Here is a 21,169-nt window from a genome sequence, read left to right as displayed (position 1 = left end):
CAAAATAGGCATGTTTAATCAAAGAAAGTACGTTTATTTTTGTGTCTGATTAATAGTTAGAATTAATTAATACATTTGAGATAAATACTTCTAATCATTAAGGTTAGCATTAACAGTCAGTAGACATAAAATCTGATAATTAAAACAGAAGTTACTTCAGGATGATACACTCTGGCGATTTGAAGGAGAAGCAATGTTGCAAATCTTTCTGTTACTTCTTACCTTACAAAATTTGTATTTGGTTGATAACATGTTTTTCCCAGAATAAGGCCTCTCTCTGATAAATTACAAGTGCTAAAAATATACAAGTTTTTTTTAGCACTGTTTCAAAGTATTAGAACTTTTTTCATCAGCCTAATAATTATTACTTTATATATTATTCTATTTAAAATATTTTCAAAATATTAATCATTGGTTTTTTTGAAATTAAGAACTTTGAAGTTACCCAGGAAAGAAGGATTTTTCAAGTCCAAAAAAATATACAGCATTGAAATAATTAGACAACTGAAAGGAAAAAATTCAAATTCCTTTTTATTGCAAAAATCATTTTCAAAACAAAAATCATACATCAACTACAAAAAACACATAAGAGATAAAACGAAATCTATGCTTAATTTACATTGTCCCAGCTGCCTTAAAATGTGACGCGAATAATCACAAATGCTTGTTTTGGCAGACAGAACATGGAACTTCATGAGTACGAAAGAACTGTGGCAAGAGTGACAGCAACTTAGGCTGTTTAAGTCTATGATAGGCAGTAATCACAGTTTTTCATTGATATTTACATATGATTTTCATGAGCTAGTCTGTTCGGATGAAGGCTTTGGATGCATACAAGACCTTGCAACGGATTCAAATAGTCTGAAAAAAGAAATATATGGGAACAAAAAGTTAATTATCAGTTAAAACACAATTTATAAATAAATAAATTGAATAGAATTCATGTAATATAATCAACTTATGGTTAAATGACTCGATCTTTTAAAACTCCAACAAATTAGTGTCATAAAATTGATGTTATTTAAAAAATCATTGATGTTCAGTAAATAATATATCAAGTAGGCAGGTATTGATAAAGTGCTTTTATTTTATAACCGTCATTGAACAGTCGACCCATTTATGGGTTTACGACTGCTAATGTTCAACTACGTAGCCTTGTAATTTTGAACCCAATCCAGAAGACAAGGGAACTTCTGTATCATGTATTGGGAAAAAATTTGCCCTTGTGAAGGACTTTTTGTTGAAACTAACCCACATTTGCGTTACATGGAGAGGAAGACCACGAGAACCTCCTACGGTTAACTTGACGGCAAGGGGACTCTAACCCATGATCCGTCTACCACTGAGGATATTTCACGTCAGCACTGTGGTCGGTGCAAGCCGGATGCGGAATTCGTACCGACCAGCTATTGTGGGGATTTGAACTCGGTTCACCTCATTGGAAGGGGAACGCTCTATCCCCTGAGCCATCGCGACTTAAGTGCTTTTATTAAAAAAAAAAAAAAAAAATTAGACATTTTTATTGCATTATTTGAAACTGATAGCCAAACTTACTATGCAACTTTATTAGGCTATCTAAAAAATTTTTGTTTAGGAAATACTCCATGTTTTTTTTTTTTTTTAAATAGTGAAAGATGTTGATGCTAGTAATAATTAACCACATAAAAATTACTAGCTTTACATGAATTCAACATTTGTGGATATGATTAGCACATCCAACTCTATTAAATAAAAGTGTGTGTTTTTAAGGGGGAAAAATATCAATCATTAGGAAAAGGTTAGATATCAAAATAAAATAGAAGTTAGAACCTTTTCTACTTCAATGGTCTTAATTTAACAGCAAATTAAACAGATAAATATTTTTAAAAAAAACCTCTGGCAGTGATGCACTTAGAAAATTATATTTAAGGCTACATTCTTCTTAGCATAGCAAAACCAGCTTTCCTATGTTATGAAATGACAGGCATTATACAAATTCCATCTTGAAAGAATGAGTGTCCTTTTAAAGCAATAAAGAATTAGCCTTTTTTTAAATTGCACTTCTAACATGAATGATTAATATTCAGACAGGCTATCATGAAAAATCAGGTAGTCGGAAAAGACTATATCTGTTTAGATATACTTTTTTAGTGTTTTCTAGCATTTTTAGACAGGAACTATAAATCTCTTTTCCAAGTCTCGTGACACCAAATTTTCTTACTTCTGAACCATTCCCAAGATATGGAGATCAAATTTACTTGGTAGTTCAGTAACTTTAAAAAAAAAAAGGCATTTTTTTCCGGATTTCAACACAAATCTCAGTTCAACAATACTAGTTCTGCAATGTCTCAAGATTTATGATAAAATATTTACTTTTAACCATCTAAACACATACTCAAGTTGATATAGATGGACCATGGTCTTAATAAGCCTTACACAGAAATCAATGACATTTAGCTGCTTTTTCTTCTTTAAATGGAGGTAGAAAAGTAAAAATAATCTTAGTGTGAGTACTAAACCACATTTCAACAGAGCTATATGTCATAAAAAAAATACTTATCACCCATTATGAAATAGTTATTTAATCCTATTAAATAAAAAAAAATAAATAAATGTTGACATCAACGAATACCAACTTCACATTTCGGGATCATTATTAATTGATACATAGAGAGTCACACATGAAAGAACACACATATTTATAGTCACTAATAAAAAACGTCATTTCTTTTAATCAATCAGGAGAACTCGAATCTGTAAGAAACTAAAGTTACAGTTTATAAGAAATATGTTTATTCCTCCACTAATCTTTCCTTGAGTTACCTGGTTTCAATTGCAAAAAAGTGCATTTATTTGGAATTTATTTGTGTTAGAACATTAATCAAAAATTTTAACAAACATTAAATGTCAATATAAATATTTAAAATAAAACTTGGGTAAAAATAAAGCAACAAAAGTGGCCTATCAATAGGACAAAAATCAACACATTTCAAGGTTTTTGCTGATTCTCACACAAATTTTAATCTATATAAGTAATTGAGAGTATAAAGAAAGTAATACTAACTTTTCTATTTCAGGAGCACATCTAACAAACTCATGATTCCAAAACTTAAAACTTTGATTTTTGATGAGTTCAATAAATGTTATCAACAAACCCCAAGGATGAGGACGATTTACAATTAATCGCTCAAGCAGAACCCTGAAAGAAAATTTTTTTAAAGAAAGAAAACAGAATTACTTCATAAGCAACAAATGTCCACAAATTTTTTATAATGAAAGTCTTCATTTTTAGTTTGGAAAGAAACAATCTAAGAGTCATGGCAAACTAAGAAGATACAGATTAAATGAAGATGGGAGAAAACACTGATATTTAACTCAAAAAATACAATTAAATATTTTAAAAAGTGATCAAACAAATTATTTATACTCAACTGAGTATCAGGGTTCAATCAAGTTTAACAATTCTTGCATTGTTTATTTTTCATTAATAAGTCTAAATATTGGCAAAAAAAAAAAAAGCTTAAGTTTTAGAAAAAAAAAATGCTAAATTTAATTCAATTTAACTATAGATTTTACTTTTTAACACATTAAAAAACAATAATGATTAACAACTAATTTTGTTAATTTATTAAGAGTTTAAAAAAAGTGTCACATAGCAAAACATACCTTGTGATTTGTTCCTGAATGGCTTCAGTATTCGCTTCAGCAAACAGATATAAAAGAGTACAACTGAAATAGTGTGTATGACTGTTTGGATATCTCAGCTGATTGGCAATAGCATTTAAAAATAGATATCTTCCTGAAACACAATAATCTTAACTATTAATATATTTACAAGACAAAAAAAAAAAAAAATTATTAATTATATAAATAGCAAATAAAGTGAATCAAAGAAAAAATCAAGACAAAATCAGAAAATTTTGTGGTACAGTATACATATACCAAACACTTAAAGGGGTGATTGTGAGCCCAAATCAAAATTCCGGAAATTTCTTGAGTTAAAAAAAAAAAAAAAAAAACTAGTTTAAATTGAAAAATTAGAAAAAAAAAATTTAAACAAGGTTTTTCTCCTTTTCTCAATATTTCTTAGTTTACTTAAAATATATTTAAAATTTTACAAACACCTATACCATTTACACATACCTACGATGACCTGAAGAAGTAATTAAAATTTACAAATATGTCTTTCTTTCTTGAGTTTATGATCATAACAACTATTTACTGATAAAAAATTAATATTGATCTGGAATATAAGCTTATAAAGTATCCCTCTGGCTCTCCCTTACAAACAAATAAAATAAACTGTGTTTATTAGTTCCATTTTCGAAAATTTGATTTCCAGAAACTTCTTAGATCAATGATTTTTTTGAAAAATCTGGACCTTCGATCTCTGGAAACTTCCGGATCACTGTTAGGGAAAATCCGGATTTTTTCCGGAGCACAATCAGCCCTGCACTTTGAAAAAAAAAGAGAAGAAAGTATAATTTCCCCTACAGTGGATAAAAACAAATTTTACTGCAAAATAAAAATATGACAGCATTATATTTTTATTAATAATGAATGACTCATTAACTTCAAATCAACACAGGGAAATGATTTCATTACTGTCACATTACAAAAAAAAAAAAAAAAAACTGTACAATTTTGGAGCTCTGTACATTTATATGTATTTAATAAAGATATAATGTTAATATTAAAATAAAAAGCGCCTTTTAGATTGTAATGAACTTTTTTATGAGTCAGGCACAAATGTTTTACGTTGATTTTTATTAGAAAATATTGAAAGTAAAAAATGAAAATTTCAATATAAAAAATTATTATTCCTACCTTCAGTATCCAAATCAACAGCTAGATTTTGAAATATATCCATATGAGATGAATGTGTAATTGTACTCATACTAGGTGTTTGACCTTTGGTTTGGATGTAACTAATGGCTTGGGTACCAACATATAACACCAAAGCATTCATGAGAGGTATATTGTACCTCATTCCAGGTTCATTTGATACCTAGAAAGTGTTCCAGAATTTGTTATAAATGCAAGAAGATTTCAGAGTAAAAAGGTAAGAAAACAAAATGAGTTATTTTAAAATTTTTTTAAATAATAAATACAATTTACATAATATTTTTCGCATGTGACAGTATTGGTACGCAAAAGTAAGTCCAGAAATGTGTCATTTGTGAACTCGTTATAAAGCTCAGATTTTGCTGATTTCCAAAGCTGTGAAAATTTCTTTTAAAACATAAATTTTTTAAAAATTGAAATAAAAAAACTGACATATTTTCATCTACATTTAAATAAATGTGAAAAAAAGTAACAAATAGGTGAAAACAAAATTGCAAAAGATATTGGGAGTTATAAATAACAAAAATATTTAAATATTATCTAAAAGTGAGTCAATACCAAACAAATCCTAGTAAAATAAGTGTCGAATACGCAAAAGGTAAATGCCCATAATGAGGGGAAAAAAAAGCAAAAATGCCCAGAGAAAGAGAAAACTCAAAATGTGAAAGTTATCAAATATAAATCAGAAATCTATTTAATAGTGGAAATATGTTTAAAACATTTTTACATAACACTTTTACTATTTTTTAAACTTTTTACATCACTTTTCCACTTTATTCAATTTGATTTCAAGTCAAAATAATTTAATTATTATTATTTTCTTTTTACAATTTCAATGGGATGAAGTCTGAATTGCTCAATTTTTAAATACTTTTGTAACATTATTTAAGTTCTTTGTAACACAATTTATCAAAATTTTTAGCACCTGTTTTTAGATCTAGTTCATAAAAGGTTACAGGAATGTAATTGTAAATAAAAGTTAACATATATACTCCTAGATCTTAAAAGCAAAAAAAATTTAAAAGACAAATAGTATTGAACTTTTACTGCAGAAATAAACTTAGATTTTTATTTACTATATGTATGTTATCTAAATAATACACAAGAGAAACTAAAAATTAACTTACTTGTAGGCTACTTCGAAGTTCAGATAAAAATGTGACAGGTGCTCTAGTCTTTATGTAAGAATCCAATTCCTATATAAAACATGATTTATTGACACATTAAATTAAAAAGTTTCCATAACTAAACAGTTAATCAAAATATGTCAGAAAATAAATTATAAATTACAACTAAACTAGACACATAATAGTTAAATAAATGCTTATGAACAACTACACAAGAAAATTAGAAAGTGACATTACAAATGCTACTATTTTTTCAAGTGTTATCAAGTTTTTCCGAATTGATTTGAATTAAATAAACATGATGATGAATTCTTACTAAAATTCATGATATATATATATATATCTATAAAAAAACCATGTCATTACAGATATGTAATTTTACAGATATATGATGTATTAAAATAAAATAAATGAAATATCATGGTGATGCCAGTTCCTTAGCATATTTTGTCGCCTTTGACTAAATAAATTTAAAAGGATACTGAAAAATAACATGTGTGGATTTAACAAGACTTTTTTCATAAAGTTCAAGGCTGTAGTCAAAGAGAATGGATAAAAAAAATAATAACTGTGGGTTATTGTTGCAACCTATAACACAAGACAGTTCTAAGCAAATTAGTACATAAATTTTGTCAGTTTTTGCATGCATAATACTGAGTAAAAGTTTATGAATTGTATGTTTCATGTGCTTGACATTTTTTGGGATGTTATCATTTTTAACACTCATCTTTGATAATGGCAGAGGCAACAAAATGTTCTTCATATAAAAGAAAAAAAAATTCTCTATTTAAAAAATGAGAAATTAATTTCTATTTAGATTCAATAATACATTTTCAATTATTACACAGTTTCTAAAACATTTTCCAAATCATAATTGCACATAATTTCCATTGACATTCTTTTAATGTGTAAATTAACGTAAGTCACTTTGCTTTCATTATAAATCATTTCTACAGTGTAAGTTATTTTAAAAGTAATTTTTCTTCTAGAGCAAAAAAGATGAAAAGAAAAAATATAAAAGCAACCACTATTCTGTTTATTATTTATCTATTATAATTCTCAGTCAGGTCTTTCAAAAGTCAAAATATTTAAAAAAAAAAAAAAGGTTTGATTTTAATTTGGGAAAAAATGAGCAATATACAAAGTGGTTATTAATTTTGTTATGTAGCCAAGCTAACAGTTAATCGACTTTATCCTTAAACAAATGATATTTAAAATCTAACAAAACTTATTACACAGCTTGAAAATTAAACAATTAAGAGGTACTGACCATCGCGTGTTGTCTATAAATACTTGCAATGCTTTGATAATGATTTTACGCGTAATACCCATTTAAAAACACGAAAAAATATTATCACATTGATGACAGAAATTTTACAGAAAGTCTTAAATTTTCAAATACACACATACACTAAAAATACATATATATATTTATTTAAAAAAAAAAAAAAAAAAAAAAACAGTTATGCAGTAATTTTATCAATTATTTAAAAGTTATCACTAGATCACCTTTTTGAAAGATGCTGGCACAATCAGAGTATTAAAATTTGCGAGTATTCTGGGAGCTTGAGTGATATCTGGTAAGAGATCAACTTTTAAATTAGGAGTGAATGGATCTGGTAGTCTCATATTTCTTGGAAAAGCACTTAAAATCAAGTTCCGCATCTGGATACAGTTAGGGGCAATAACATCGCAGAAACCATAATGATAATCACAAAGAAACTCTGGGAAATCATGTAGTAACACTAATAACACTCTAAGAGTACCCTAAAAAATAAAACATTTTGAGTAAATAAGTCATAGTTAAGATGTTTCAAGAGAAGTAAATAACTTTATATTTACCCTGTAAAGTAATTGGATGGGAGATGCGAGCTCGACATTTCTGAGGAAAGGAGACAAGAACTTGAATAAGCTAATCAACAGTTGTGCATACATAGTCCATCCCTAAAAAGAAAAATAACATTAAAAAATTTTGTTAAAAAAATTATACAAAATAGGAAATACAATAATTACTATAGAATAAATAGTTGAGGGAAGAATATTTAATGTGTTTAGAAAATATTAGATACTTTACTAAATTTTCCAATTAAAACAAAAAAGTAATTTTAAGAATTTGGAAAAAAAAAGAAAGAAAAAAAGACTGCAAACGAAAACTGCTACAAAGCTATTTTTTCCCATAGTTTGGAATATTTAATACTCAAATTTTCTAAATCTTTTTTATTATTGAGAACAAAATGTATATACTTTCCAATAAAATTCATAAATCATATTTATTGATACATTATTCTTAATATCTTAACTATATTTTGGAGCTCAAGATTAAATTTTGCCTTTAGGAAATGTATAGTCATGAAATTTTTCTTTGTAACAAGCTTTTACGGTTAACTCAACAAAATTTTATTTGAAACTCAACAGTTTTTATTTGAAACACATACATTAACTGTATAAATCTATAGCCAATAAATTATACACAGTTTAGGTCATTAAATAAACACCCATTGTGCAATAAACATTTATAAAAACACTTGCTTTTTGAGCTGAAGAAGCAGCCAGAACTCGACCAAGAAATACTCGATGAGAAACTAGCTCTAACCAAGCATAGGCAAACCCAGGTGCCTTTTGCGGTCTTAGGTAATAAAGAGTATTGCTAAAAGAAATAGAGACCTAATTAGTATTGTGGTAAGAAACAAGACAAAAGATAGAAGTTCACAAGATGTATAATACCAGAAGGCTGTAAGAATTTGTGCACTTATTGCTTCTAGTACTGCCTCCGGGGCACTAAGCTCTAAGAACAGCATTATAAAAATTCTATGATAAGGCAATTGTTGGAACTCTACACCTTTCAATTCCTGATCTTGCAAAAGCACACCAGTAACAATTCCCAGAACCTAAAATACATAGAAAGTTTAAAATTCATTTTGTAATATGGTTCACCAACGTGGCCCAGTTTGATCTTTTTTGGGTGGGGCACACTTTTTTTACAAGGTGTTTTTTTTCTTCTTAAAAATTCACTGTACTGTATAATTTTTACTTTACAAGCAAAGTAATTGTAATTTATTTTTATTTAAATAAAAACTTACAAGCAATTGAAGCTTTATTCACTTGGCAATTTAGTTTTAATCTGTTTTATATGATTTAGCTAAATTAACTTAATAAAAGCTAATGCATGCAATTTGTTGAAAGCATATTAATGTGTCTTCAATTAGAACAGAAATGTGAATTATCCGTTCTCATGAAAAAAACATTAAAGGCTTATTAAAATCTGTGAAATATTTAATTCATATGCAATAGTAATTATGTTTTTATTCAACAAACTTTCATTTCAAGAACTTGTATTTTAAAACGAGATCAATTTTGCATTTTAGGACTTCTACGCAGAGTAATGATTTAACAGGGTGCGCAGTCAAAGTTTTCTACAAAAAATAAACACCTTTTAAGTACTTTTTAAGCACTTTAAAAAACTCATAATTAGGATGATATGCGCACCAATAAATTTCCTTCTTCACATTGATATTGTTGAAAGTTCTTCATATTTATGTTATCGAAATACAAACATGTTACATGATCATGATAAAATAACTAGTTTCTGACAAAGAATTCATTTCTTGATTATATTAGCCACCATAAAAACAATTTATGCACAATTTCTAATGTATTCTATTTTTGCGTGGATCATTCTACTTTTTAAATTACTTGACACAATAATGTAAAATTTTTTTAAATTCAAAATTACAGTTATTTAAAAAGGTTATCAAGTGTATTTTTTAGATTTGAATAAAAGTTATTTATAAAAGCATATTCAAGAAAACATTAACAAGATTATTATTGATCATACCGAATTTATAAAGATAAGTAAAGAGTTAAGCAAACTAAGAAAACTTTAAATTCACATCACAAAAATCACATCAAAAATATAATTTGAAAAACCACACAAATGGTCGAAAAATATTTCATTTACTTAATTATTTAAAATGTATAGTTAGCTAAATATGATTTGATCTTTTAGATTTTATTTTAGCAGGAAACCAATTGAGTAATTTTTTCAATTACATATTTACAGGGATGATTGTGAGCCCAAGTCAAAACTCCGGAAAATTTCTTGAGTTAAAAAAAAATAAAAAACCCAGTTAAAATTAAAAAAATTTAAACAAGGTCTCCCCCTTTTTTTCTCAAGATTTCTTAGTTTACTTAAAATATATTTAAAATTTTACACATACCTATACCATTTACACATACCTATGATGACCTGGAGAAGTAATTAAAATTTACAAATATGTCTTTCTTTCTTGAGTTTATGATTATAACAACTATTTACTGATAAAAAATGAATATTAATCACGAATATAAGCTTATAAAGTATTTCTCTGGCTCTCCCTTACAAACAAATAAAATAAACTGTGTCTTTAAGTTCCACCTTTGAAAATTTGATTTCTGGAAACTTCTGTGATCAATGATTTTTTGAAACGCTTGGACCTTCGATCTCCGGAAATTTCCGGATCACTGTTAGCGAAAATTCCGGAAAAAAGGATTTTTTCCGGAGCACAATCAGCCCTGTATTTAGGCTAATTTTTTGTTGTGTTTCTAATGTATCCTTTTAATTTAATAATTTTTTTCCCCAAGCTCTGTTAAATATGCTAGGAATTGTAAATTTATGAGCTCAATAATGTAATTTTACAAGCAATTTGTTGCTCCGAATATAAAAATTATTTGCTCCAAAAACTATATTTACTTGCTCCAAAATTGTTTTGCTGCTGTTCCATCCCTGTATCAATAAAAAATTATCAGCTTTAATGAAATAAAATTATTTTATGTAGCTAAAGTTACTGAATTTCTATAACGTAAACACAAAGATGTAATTTATATACTATTATAAAAAACATATATAAAAAAATGGCTTACATTTATACATATTGATAAAAAATATATTTTAACTATATTTCTGAAACTAATTAGTCTTTACTTTTTTAAGATTGCCTTGAAACAGAGTTAGGTTTTAGATACTTTCTAAGAGTTGAATAGTTAAATAAAGAAATTGAGATTCAGATTATTTTTTTCATATTAAAAAAAAAAGTTCAATAAAAATAAAACAATAGAACACCCATTTATATTTTACTGCAAGGGATGCACAAAATATTTAGTTTTCAGATAATTACGCTAAATTTTAGTTTCTTTCTTTTATTGCACTACAGCTAACAGTTGACTCTAATTTGATGAACAATGTTGTTTCATGTCCTTTTGCTGAATATTCAGTTAGGCCAAATCATAAATCTTTTTTTTATTTTATTAATAAACTTGTTCATTTATATAATGTATTAAAAAAATTGATGCAGCAAAAAGAAAAAAGTTTCGAAATTTTGTTAAACATTTTGCTGGGCGTGTAAATAAAGATATCAAATTTTATTTTTTGTTTCACCTCTTTTATTTTTTCATCAGGCTTAGTTTAATACAATTTAAAATCAATGCAGTGAACATATTTCATTAAATCTTTGTAGTTTAAAAGATGTAATTAGGCTTAAAAAGTTTATAGTTTTTTTTTTAACAGAGACGTTTCTTTTATTGAAAATTAAAAGCCACAAAAAATATACAGAATCTTTTGCTTCGATGTGTGAAATATTAATTTAAATTAAGTAATTAACCAATATATAACTAGATTATATTTTTTGGTTTTCATAAACATGAAATTAACATATTTATATGTAGTCATATTTTTCCTTTAAATTGATTTATTCCTTATTTAACAGTATTTTCGGTCATATTTTATTTTTCTTCCTTTCTAAGCATTATTCTTTACTGTTATTATTTTGAATAATATTCGAAATTAAAAACAGTATTTCATTTTTATAAAGAAATTCTGAAATATTCCCTTTACATGTAATGCTTTATGGTAATATTTAAAATGGTTGGTAACTTATTAAGTGTTTTACAATTATTAAACAATAATTAAGTTACTTATGTTAAGTTAAGTTAAGATTTATTAAAACTATTTTCAGTCAACATAGGCTAATAAAATAATTGATATAAAATTGTAAAATATTACTAGGAACCTAGTTTCTGCAAAATTACTAATCAATCTGTTTTACAAATTAAGATTTTTATAGTTACCAAAAATTAAATAGAGCCTAAAAAACAAAAATGTACGCAAAGTCGCAATAGGCTTATCCCAGCAGACTCTGGGACTAAATCTGTGTTAAACCAATTAACTTTTAATCGTTATGTTACAATCTGTCAATTGTTAAGAAGCAAAAAGAATTGTTTAGCAAACTAAAACTCCCTGAAAAATAGTTATATTTCAACAAAACAAGGGATTACTAGTTACCAAACAAAACTTCTATGTTAGATGTAGGCCTTTTCTGCAAATTCGGTTAAAAATAATAAATTTAGCTATAACACAGACATAGGAAAAAAATTATTAGGAAAATTAGAAAAGGAGTAAAATTAGTAGCAAAAAAAAAAGTAGGCATAATATCCAGATTTTTCCTCAAATCCTACTTTGTAATAAAAGTTTTGCACTTACTTTATTTAATAAATTGACTTTGGTAATTGTATTATTTGAATCTCCACTATGCTTGACTAAAAGGGCAATCAGGCGAACATAAGCATCAAGAGTATGAAAGCATTTGCCTCTAATTACTGTAGGAGATTTATTATTTTGGTCCAACAAAACTCTGTAGGAAAGGTCCACACACATTTCTGTACTGAGACGGAAAAATCTTGTAATTAGTTCATCAGTTTTTAGGATACCTTGCAAATTCATCTGAAGAGGAAGAAATAAAATTAATCATTTCGAAAATATAAAATAAGTAAATAAAAATCTTAAAACAGATATATTCATAGCTTATCATTTGACAGCTATAAAGTTAGCACCCAATTTTCTATAAGCATATAGCCCCCATTTACCAGGGCTATATCTTTTAGAAGTAAAGCAATTTTGATTACAGAAATTTTTTCTTATATAACACCCTTGCTTTAATTAGTTACTTTTTGTTTTGTTAGGGGAGCTTTCTAGATTTCTCATTCTGCAGAATATTTATTTTTTTTAAAAATAATTTTCTCAAATTAACATGAGAACATTTTACTGTCTACAATTATTTTACAAAGTGACAGCCTTTGGCTTTTTTAAAAAACTGTAAACTTGTCACAAAATCTTTTGCTATAAGCTACAACCCACTTCTGCACAGTAATTTTCTTAAAGATTCCCAAGTCTTATGAGGTTTAGCATGAAAATTGGGATTCAAGCCCGGTGAATAAGAAGGCCGGTCTCGTAATGAATTTGTCTAAAAAGATTCTTGAATGCAATTTGGGCTAAAAGACAATCCTGTTGGAAGGATTTTTTTTTTGTTTTTTAAAGAACTTTCGTAACTAAAGTGGCATAACATCTTCCAAAGTGAGTTTGTAATATATTACCATGAATATTTTTGGTTTTGAACATTGCCTAAGTGATATCTTTACTTAATATTATACATAAAATTTTAATGATCAATAAGAATTTACTGAACCACATTTAAAAAAGAAAAACACTCAATAGTTATTTTAATGCAACACTATTTGAGATTAAAGGTGCACTAATACATTTTTGAATGCTTACTTGATGAACAAAGAGAGAGAAAGCCTTGGTACTATCTCTTCCTGCATTAGGAGAATGAAACATATTCACCCATTCTCTCAATAAATATTCAGTTTTTTCATAAAGTCCAGGAGGATCGTCAAATTCTCGTGCTTGTGTAATTCCAGAATACATCATTCCCATTGGCCCACCCCCAGGAGCTCTATCAAGGAATGAAGCATCTGCTGATGTTCGGATTAAATCCAAGAGTTGAGATAATCTAAAATGAAATAAAGAAAATTATAATTAGGACAAAATTCCTTCTTAATATTAAACAAAAAGTAGCAATTTCCTTCACAGTTACTAAGACAAAATAAAATGATGTAGCATATTTAATCTTGGTTAATTTTTTAACACCTGCTTTATTATTTCATTGTATAAAAATTTAATTTACAGCAGGGTTAAATCGCATTTAATTTCAGGAAGAAAAAAAATGTAAATTTTTGAGCATGAAAAAACTTTGTCAATTTTTTTATTTTTTATGTCTGTTGAAACTTATTTTGAAACAATTTAAACACTTATCTTTCTTTTTTATAAAAAAGTTATTTCTACAAATGTTTGAAAATTTTCTAACAGGAAAAAAATTAAGACTAACTTTTGAACTTAAATCATTATATTTCGCATGAAATACTGCCAATAATTAAAAAAACCTTACACAGAAAATTTAGTAAGCACACACAAAAACAATATATAGTCTATCTAAAGAACTCCCCACACAATTTGCCAAGAGCATTGCAGGTGACTATTATAATGAGGTAGAACTATTTATACAGTGTAGGGTAAACATTTAGGAAAAATTATAACAGGGGTTGGCAAAAGTATCAAAAGCTCCGCAACTCTAAAACGTAATATTTCTTGTTTCTCAGTAGCAAACAATCTGAAAATCAGTGGCAGGAAGAGTTCTTTAGACACACTATAGTTAATAAGCCTCTATTTAGATTGGCTATTCTCTCTCTCTCTCTTATGCTGATAGTTGAAAAATAACTATTCATGAAAGGAAAAATATACATATATATAAAAAACATACCCATCTGGAAGTTGCTGTCGCTGCACAGATGATATACGAACTAAAGTTTCAACAGTGTTGTAAAGGTCAGACTAAAACAAAGATAATTTATTTAAGATAAAATACAAAATTTTAAATTAAAGAAATATGCGTAAAATTGTTTACATGTCATTTTAATTTATCACAGCTTTGTATAACAAGTTTGCACAAAACTGAAATTTAGAGAGAAGTCACACTATTTTTTTTTATGTACCACAAATTTAAGTTTGAATAAGATTTAAATCCACAAACAAATGTTTATTTACATTAAGAAGTATAATAAAAAAAAGATTTGATTTTTTAATTATAAAATAATTTTCAGTATTTTTTAAAATAATTATGTTTAATTAAATGTATTTACTATAAAGACATTCCAGCTTAATATTTAACACTAAGATAGAGTTAGTCTAAAAATATGCTAGTACAGATCTATGCATAAAAAGTAGAGATTTTAATCTTAATTGTTTTAATTAGCAGATTTTTTTAAAATATACAGAAAATAATAAAAACAAAATAATTTTTTGTAAGGCTGGACATTATGCTATGAAAAAACATCTTTTATCAACTTTATGTCAATTAAGAGTCAAATTAAGTTTTTTGTGTAGACTGGCATTGAATGGAATTATTAATCTATAGTGAAACAAGTAATTTCAAAAACTTTTTAACCTCATAATTGTTAACCCTAAAGATAGTTTAAAGTTGACAAGGGTGTTTATTTGCTACCATTCGAAATAATAATAATAAAAAAATTTGTGCGTAAGATGCATGCCATGATAGTATAACATGGAATTAAAAAATATTAATTAAATAAAATATTGAAATGCATCCATGTTTAAATATAAAATTTTGATAAAATAGTGAATGTTACTTTAGTTTTCAAGTATTAATTTTTTCTCCTGCAGAAGTTTTTCAAAAATAAAATAATTTATACTTAGGCACTAAAATAATTGCCAAAGTATTATTGATGTCAGTGTTCCTTAATTGTGTTAATAGTAAATACTGATACTGTGGTAATATTTATTTTTTAATATTATTTTTTTTACAGAGTTCTGAAATAAATAAATACTACTATGTTTCTTACTTACCTCTGACACAAAACTAGCAGATCTTTCATCCAAAAGATACATTTTCACCAACTGCATTGCAAATGAAACAGCCATAAGATTTAAGCCATTTTCCATTGACTGAAATTAAAGAAAAAAAAATTAATACAAATTTAATACTAATAATATAATTTTAAAAAAAAGCAAAACATATGCTGTAGCAGACGAATTTATCTGAATTACAGAGTCCTATCCAAATATCATAAAGCAGCAGAAATAACACTTGATGCTTAGCAAAAGACAGAGTTATATAGTTTTAATATTTTATTTCAGGTAGTTCTTATTTATCTCTATTGGTTTCAAAATTTTGTTAATATGTTAAACAACTTTGGCGGTTATAAATTTTTTTTACAACATCAGTTTTATTCATTGTAAAATTTAACACTTTTGCTAAAGTTGGGAATTATTAGGACAGTTTTCGCAAAAATTGTATATATGTATTTTATTATATACCTGTGTCAAATGAAGATCATAAGCTTGCAAGTTAATAAGATGGTTTCTGATCAGGACATCAACTGATTCAAGGTTGTATCTATATTCTTCTCTGCTTTCAATCAGCCACCGGGTTATTTGTTTACTTGTCCATTGATGACCACAGATTCGATGATCAGCCAGAGTTTTTAGTACCATCAAATGTCCCTCTTTAAAACGCATAGCAAACTCCATTTCACTAGCAGGTTGACTCATGCCTTCTAAAAAGCTTTCCACAGTCTGAAAAAAAAAACAGTTAACAAAAGAATAAAACTGGAAAAAAAAACCCAACTAAAAAGCTGTTTAAGAAAAAGGAGTTACTTTTTGTAGGAGAGAAACGGCAGCAGGCAATTCTTGAGAGTTGCGACAGAGAGATACAGCTTCAAGTAGATTGTGAAGAGCCATTACATGAGTACTTGAAGAAGCTACACTGCCTTGAAGTAGCATCTCCAAATCTCTTATTAGTTTATCATACAATAAACTAACTTCATCAGTAGCATATGGCTGCATCAGCTATTCAAAAATAACATGGTGAAAATTACTAACAACATTCACAGAACATATTTTAAGTACATCTTTCGAAATAAAATATTATTAATTGAATTTGTAAAAATATTTATTTAAACAGATTTATCATTAGGTACTCATGCAGGAGTTTTAAATCAGTTTTTATGGCATGTTGAATTCAGAAAAGCCTGATTCATGGGTTATGAAAAGCTGCTAAAAGAACATTTTTAACACATCATCTGTCACAATGTTGCAGGGCTCCCAACATATTTTAGACAAGAAAAAAGGGAAAAGAGGACCATTTGTAGCAAAAAGAGGACCTAGGAGGACCAATTAAGACTTAAAAAAAAAAAAAAAAAACTTAGTACCATTTACAATTGTAACAGTTGCTGAATACAGTTTGACTCGATATCTTTACCAAAAAATTAAAAAACATCAGTCATAGAAATTTAAAAACAGAATCCTACTAAAAAGATATAAATTTCACAAGTTTCCTTTACCTTAATTTACTATAAAAACAGCTAGATTTTTTTTCCAACCTCTTTTATTTAATCTCCAAAGCAAGACTGGAAATTTACAAACATGATAAAAAACAATATAAAAAATAACAAATAATCACTGAAGTAAACTAACTTTATATTTAAACATTCTCAATACTTATTTCAGTTGTACAGAATAGAGAAATCAATTAAAACAGAAAAAAACATTAATAATACATCTGAAGCTACACATGCGCTATTACATATATGCTAAACTATTCTTTTGTTTTTGGCTTCTTGTTAAAAAAAGTTGTGATTAAAGAATCTTTTTTTTTCTCAAGTTCTTTTTCGAGGGTATCAACAATCTTACGTTTATTACTTCCCTCTTCTTTAGATTTCATTGCGCCTTCAATCATGCTTTGTGCAATTTTAGCCTCTGTAAAATCCCCTTAATCGAGAGCTTTCTTCAATCGTTTATTGGCTTCTTCAAGAAGTTTATCAGTAACTTTAATCTGAAGATTTTCCTCTTTTTTTGCAGCTTTCAGCTCGGTTGATAAACTTTTAATGTCTTGTTTGTTCCTATTTAATTTCAAAAGACTTTCTTCTGCTGCTTTTTTCAAGTCATCAGCCTCTTTAATTTTTCTTGCTTCTTCCTCTTTTTTCTTTCTTTCCTGTTCAATATAGTTATTGTAGCTTTTATAAGCTACACTAGCTAAATTGAGGAGCTTTTTTGTCACAGGAACTACTTCTGGTTTATTTTTATATACTTTAAGAGCATCGCTAACAGTCAATCTTGCATTTAACATCCGAATTGACATGGAGGCTCTATCCTCAGTCATTATTCTAGCTGATCTAGAAAATCCTCGCTCCACATCTGCACTACCGTGGATGAGAGTTAATGCTGGTTTAATTACTTTGCTAAGATTAGTGTACTTTAATTGATCTTTCAGCAAAGTGTTCCAATAATGGTCTATCCGACCATCACATTGCTTAATGTCTTCTAATTGCAATAACTTCCACTCATCAATGAGGTGATCGGTATTTACTTCTATGGGTAATAAACTAGCAATTTTCACAATATCCTTCAAACTTTGAGGATTCTTGATCTTCTCAGGTTGCATACAACCTAAAGCTTCTAAAACTCCATTTCCAGTGACAATTCTCTTTTTTAAAATGTAATCTCCAGCAGCAACATAGTGCTGTCTAGCACGTAAAGTAAAATTGTCTCTTTCATTTTGTGAAAGTGATGACAGGCAGCTTAAAAGTGATTCGTTGAAAAAAATATCCTTTCCTTTCAACAAATTTTCTGCTTTGAAAGCATCTAGGCTCGGTTCTTGCCTGAATTCTGTTACAGCTTCTGTTTTGCAAACGCGTCCCATTATAGTTAATAATAACTCCTTGATTTCATCAAATAACACGTGTATTAATGGCTTTTCTTTTTGAAATAAACCTGTGAATTTAGTGAATAATGAAGAGCTTGTGCAGATAAAATTCAACTCAGCTCTCATACTTTTCTTTTGCAAGAAAGATAAAAATTTTTTGTAACTGATTGTGGCCATTAGTCTTGATTGTTTTGATGGAATATAATTTAAAAAATACTCCACAATCGCATCCCACTGCTGCAGAACTCTGTTTGCAGCAGGTTCGAGAGTGAGCCACCTTGAAGTCACGTGCTTAAGGAAATGCAAGTTTGGCACTTTCTTCTTCATTTGGATGTTGGAAAAGTCTTCCCAGCGGGATGGCCAGTCTTGGAAATAGTTAAAAAGGCCAATAATTAAATCTGATGCATCGCATCCTAGTTCCCCCAACCCCTTTTGAAATGCATTATGCATGATATGAATATTACAGAAGCCTACATCAAACAGCCCTTCATTTCAAACCAATTTCATTTCTTCATTGATCAGTCTAAATACCTTTTTATTAACATTTGGCCCATCACTTCCTAACATTAATATCTTACAAAGAGGCAGGTTTGCATTGTCTAAACATTTCAAAATGTTTTTCTTTATGTCTTCTGCTGTGGCATGCCCCATGCAAACACTCTCCAGATGTTTTGTGCACACTTCTCCTGTGGATTCCGACCAAAATCTTATTAAAATTTGCAGTTCTTTCTGTCCCGCATTGTTGGTTGTCTCATCATACTGAATTGAAAAGAAAGCTCCCTGTACTTCTGTCAAAAGCATTTCTTTAAAATACGGAGCAAGCGCATCTGTTATTAAGTAGCTTGCTTTGGTTGGATTCAAAGAAAATTGCTCCGGAATAGCTCCAGGAAACATTCCTTTGAATAAATGAGCAATGTCTTTAGTCGTTTCTACCGACATGTTGCATGCAACTACTTTCATGCACCAGATCAGTTCAGCGCGTAAAGCAGCTTCTTTAGAACAATATAATTGTAAAGATGGCATCTTATTTGAATTGTCTTCGTCAGAAGTCCCGCAAAATGAAAGATGTAACTGCGAGGAGTCCTTCTTCAGTTTAAAATTGTTCTTGTGTTTAACAGTCTCATAATGTTTTTTGATGGCATTGAATCCTTTCTCAATCGAGATTAAACTGTCACATACTAAGCATAATAAACTGTTTTTTTCTTCCTTTCCCCAATCTTTAATCTTATGTCCATCTTCATCAGTTTTCTCCAACCATCGACTGTCAAATTTACATTTTCCCATTTTTGTTAAACCTTAAAAATAAAAAAAATATTAGTATCTAAACCATAATAGCATTGAAATTTAATATACTTGCAAAAATACAAAAGATGAAGTTGAAAAGTAATGAGCAAACTACCTTATATCCTCAAAATTTGAAGTATTTTTACAGAACCTTAATTTACAGCCTTAGAAAACAAATAACTATTAGTGTTACCAAAAGTATGCTATTACTATTAAAAATATGGCTACCTTTAGAAATATTTGAGTAGGATAAATTTTGGTAAGGCCAAATAGATAATGCCTTCCATTATTCTTGTCCAAGGGATAATTATGTAAATAAATTTAAATAGTTCTAATCTAAGAACATAAACTAACAATGATAGAAAATATTAATGAACATTGTTTTAAATGATAATTAAAATATGTTTCAGTTAAAGAACTAAATTGATAAAAGATATGCTGGCAACTTAAAAGAGCTAATTTCACCTTAGGCTGCCATCACTCATAAGGGCAAGCAATGTAATATACCTAGAGTAGTAGGCATAACTTTTTTAAAATAGCTTAAATGCATATAAAGCTATGAAAAAATGACTTAAAAATGAGGGACTTTTGCATATGACATATAAATTTAGTTTTACACTGATTAAATATATTTTACTTGTAAATAAATATCTTCCAAGTGAACCTATAAAGGTGAAACAGCATATATATTTTTACTTTAACTTTAAATGAGTAGCCATGACAACACACTGATATTAGCTTCATCTGTTTTTCACTCTACTATTGCCCAGTCAAATAGTAACAAATCCTCATAATCTTTAACATCATCCTAAACACTCAATCTTAAACATGTTTTATAATTATTTTATTACATTAAAAATGTATGTTTCTTTAAACTTTCAAAATGCTATCAATTTTTATAAATACAGAGATCTTTCGCGAAAACTTACTAATTTTCTTTTTAATCTCCAATTAGGAAAAAGCTTATTTCTTACACAATAAATGCAAAACTATTTTTAAACCTTTATTTCAAATAATATTTTGATTTAATTTTATCATTGTTAATTTGATTTAATCAAGTCATTATGGAGAAATCTTCAGAGGAAGGCATTGGCCCACATTGGGCTGTCTAGCCAACTATGATTATGATAATTTGAAATATCAAGCACTACTTAATAATTTTGGAATAAAAATTCTTATTTATTAAAATACTTTTTAATAATAAGTTATACTTTTATTACATTTATTATTATTTTACAATAAAATACATTAATAAAATTAATAGTGGTTCTTTAGTTTTATATCTTCTGTATGAATTAAACAACATTTTTAAACCTTTGTTTCAAATAATATTTTGATTTAATC

The 21,169-nt window shown here is 27.8% G+C and overlaps 1 protein-coding gene across 4 annotated transcripts in view; it reads right to left on the bottom strand.

The window, feature by feature from the left end:
- Positions 1–511: 511 nt before the first annotated feature.
- Positions 512–21,169, bottom strand: part of Not1 (CCR4-NOT transcription complex subunit 1) — a 62,780-nt gene continuing 42,122 nt past the window's right edge. For 2 of the 4 annotated variants that reach the window (XM_087159490.1, XM_087159491.1), the window contains exons 34-49: positions 16,495–16,686; positions 16,156–16,413; positions 15,685–15,783; positions 14,582–14,652; positions 13,537–13,774; positions 12,466–12,705; positions 10,681–10,713; positions 8,676–8,839; positions 8,481–8,598; positions 7,794–7,895; positions 7,461–7,718; positions 5,952–6,020; positions 4,807–4,987; positions 3,646–3,778; positions 3,044–3,178; positions 512–861 (exon numbers count right to left, since the gene is read on the bottom strand). In XM_087159490.1, coding sequence (XP_087015616.1) covers positions 795–861; positions 3,044–3,178; positions 3,646–3,778; positions 4,807–4,987; positions 5,952–6,020; positions 7,461–7,718; positions 7,794–7,895; positions 8,481–8,598; positions 8,676–8,839; positions 10,681–10,713; positions 12,466–12,705; positions 13,537–13,774; positions 14,582–14,652; positions 15,685–15,783; positions 16,156–16,413; positions 16,495–16,686 — 2,358 coding nt within the window. In that variant the 3' untranslated portion in view covers positions 512–794. The remainder of the gene's footprint in view (positions 862–3,043; positions 3,179–3,645; positions 3,779–4,806; positions 4,988–5,951; positions 6,021–7,460; positions 7,719–7,793; positions 7,896–8,480; positions 8,599–8,675; positions 8,840–10,680; positions 10,714–12,465; positions 12,706–13,536; positions 13,775–14,581; positions 14,653–15,684; positions 15,784–16,155; positions 16,414–16,494; positions 16,687–21,169) is intronic. The other 2 variants (XM_087159492.1, XM_087159493.1) reach the window with 1 other exon arrangement.

Source organism: Parasteatoda tepidariorum, chromosome 3 (assembly GCF_982258835.1).
Source record: "Parasteatoda tepidariorum strain Cologne lab strain chromosome 3, Ptep-v5.0, whole genome shotgun sequence".
NCBI lineage: Eukaryota > Metazoa > Arthropoda > Arachnida > Araneae > Theridiidae > Parasteatoda > Parasteatoda tepidariorum.
This window is presented reverse-complemented; position numbering and strand designations above follow the sequence as displayed.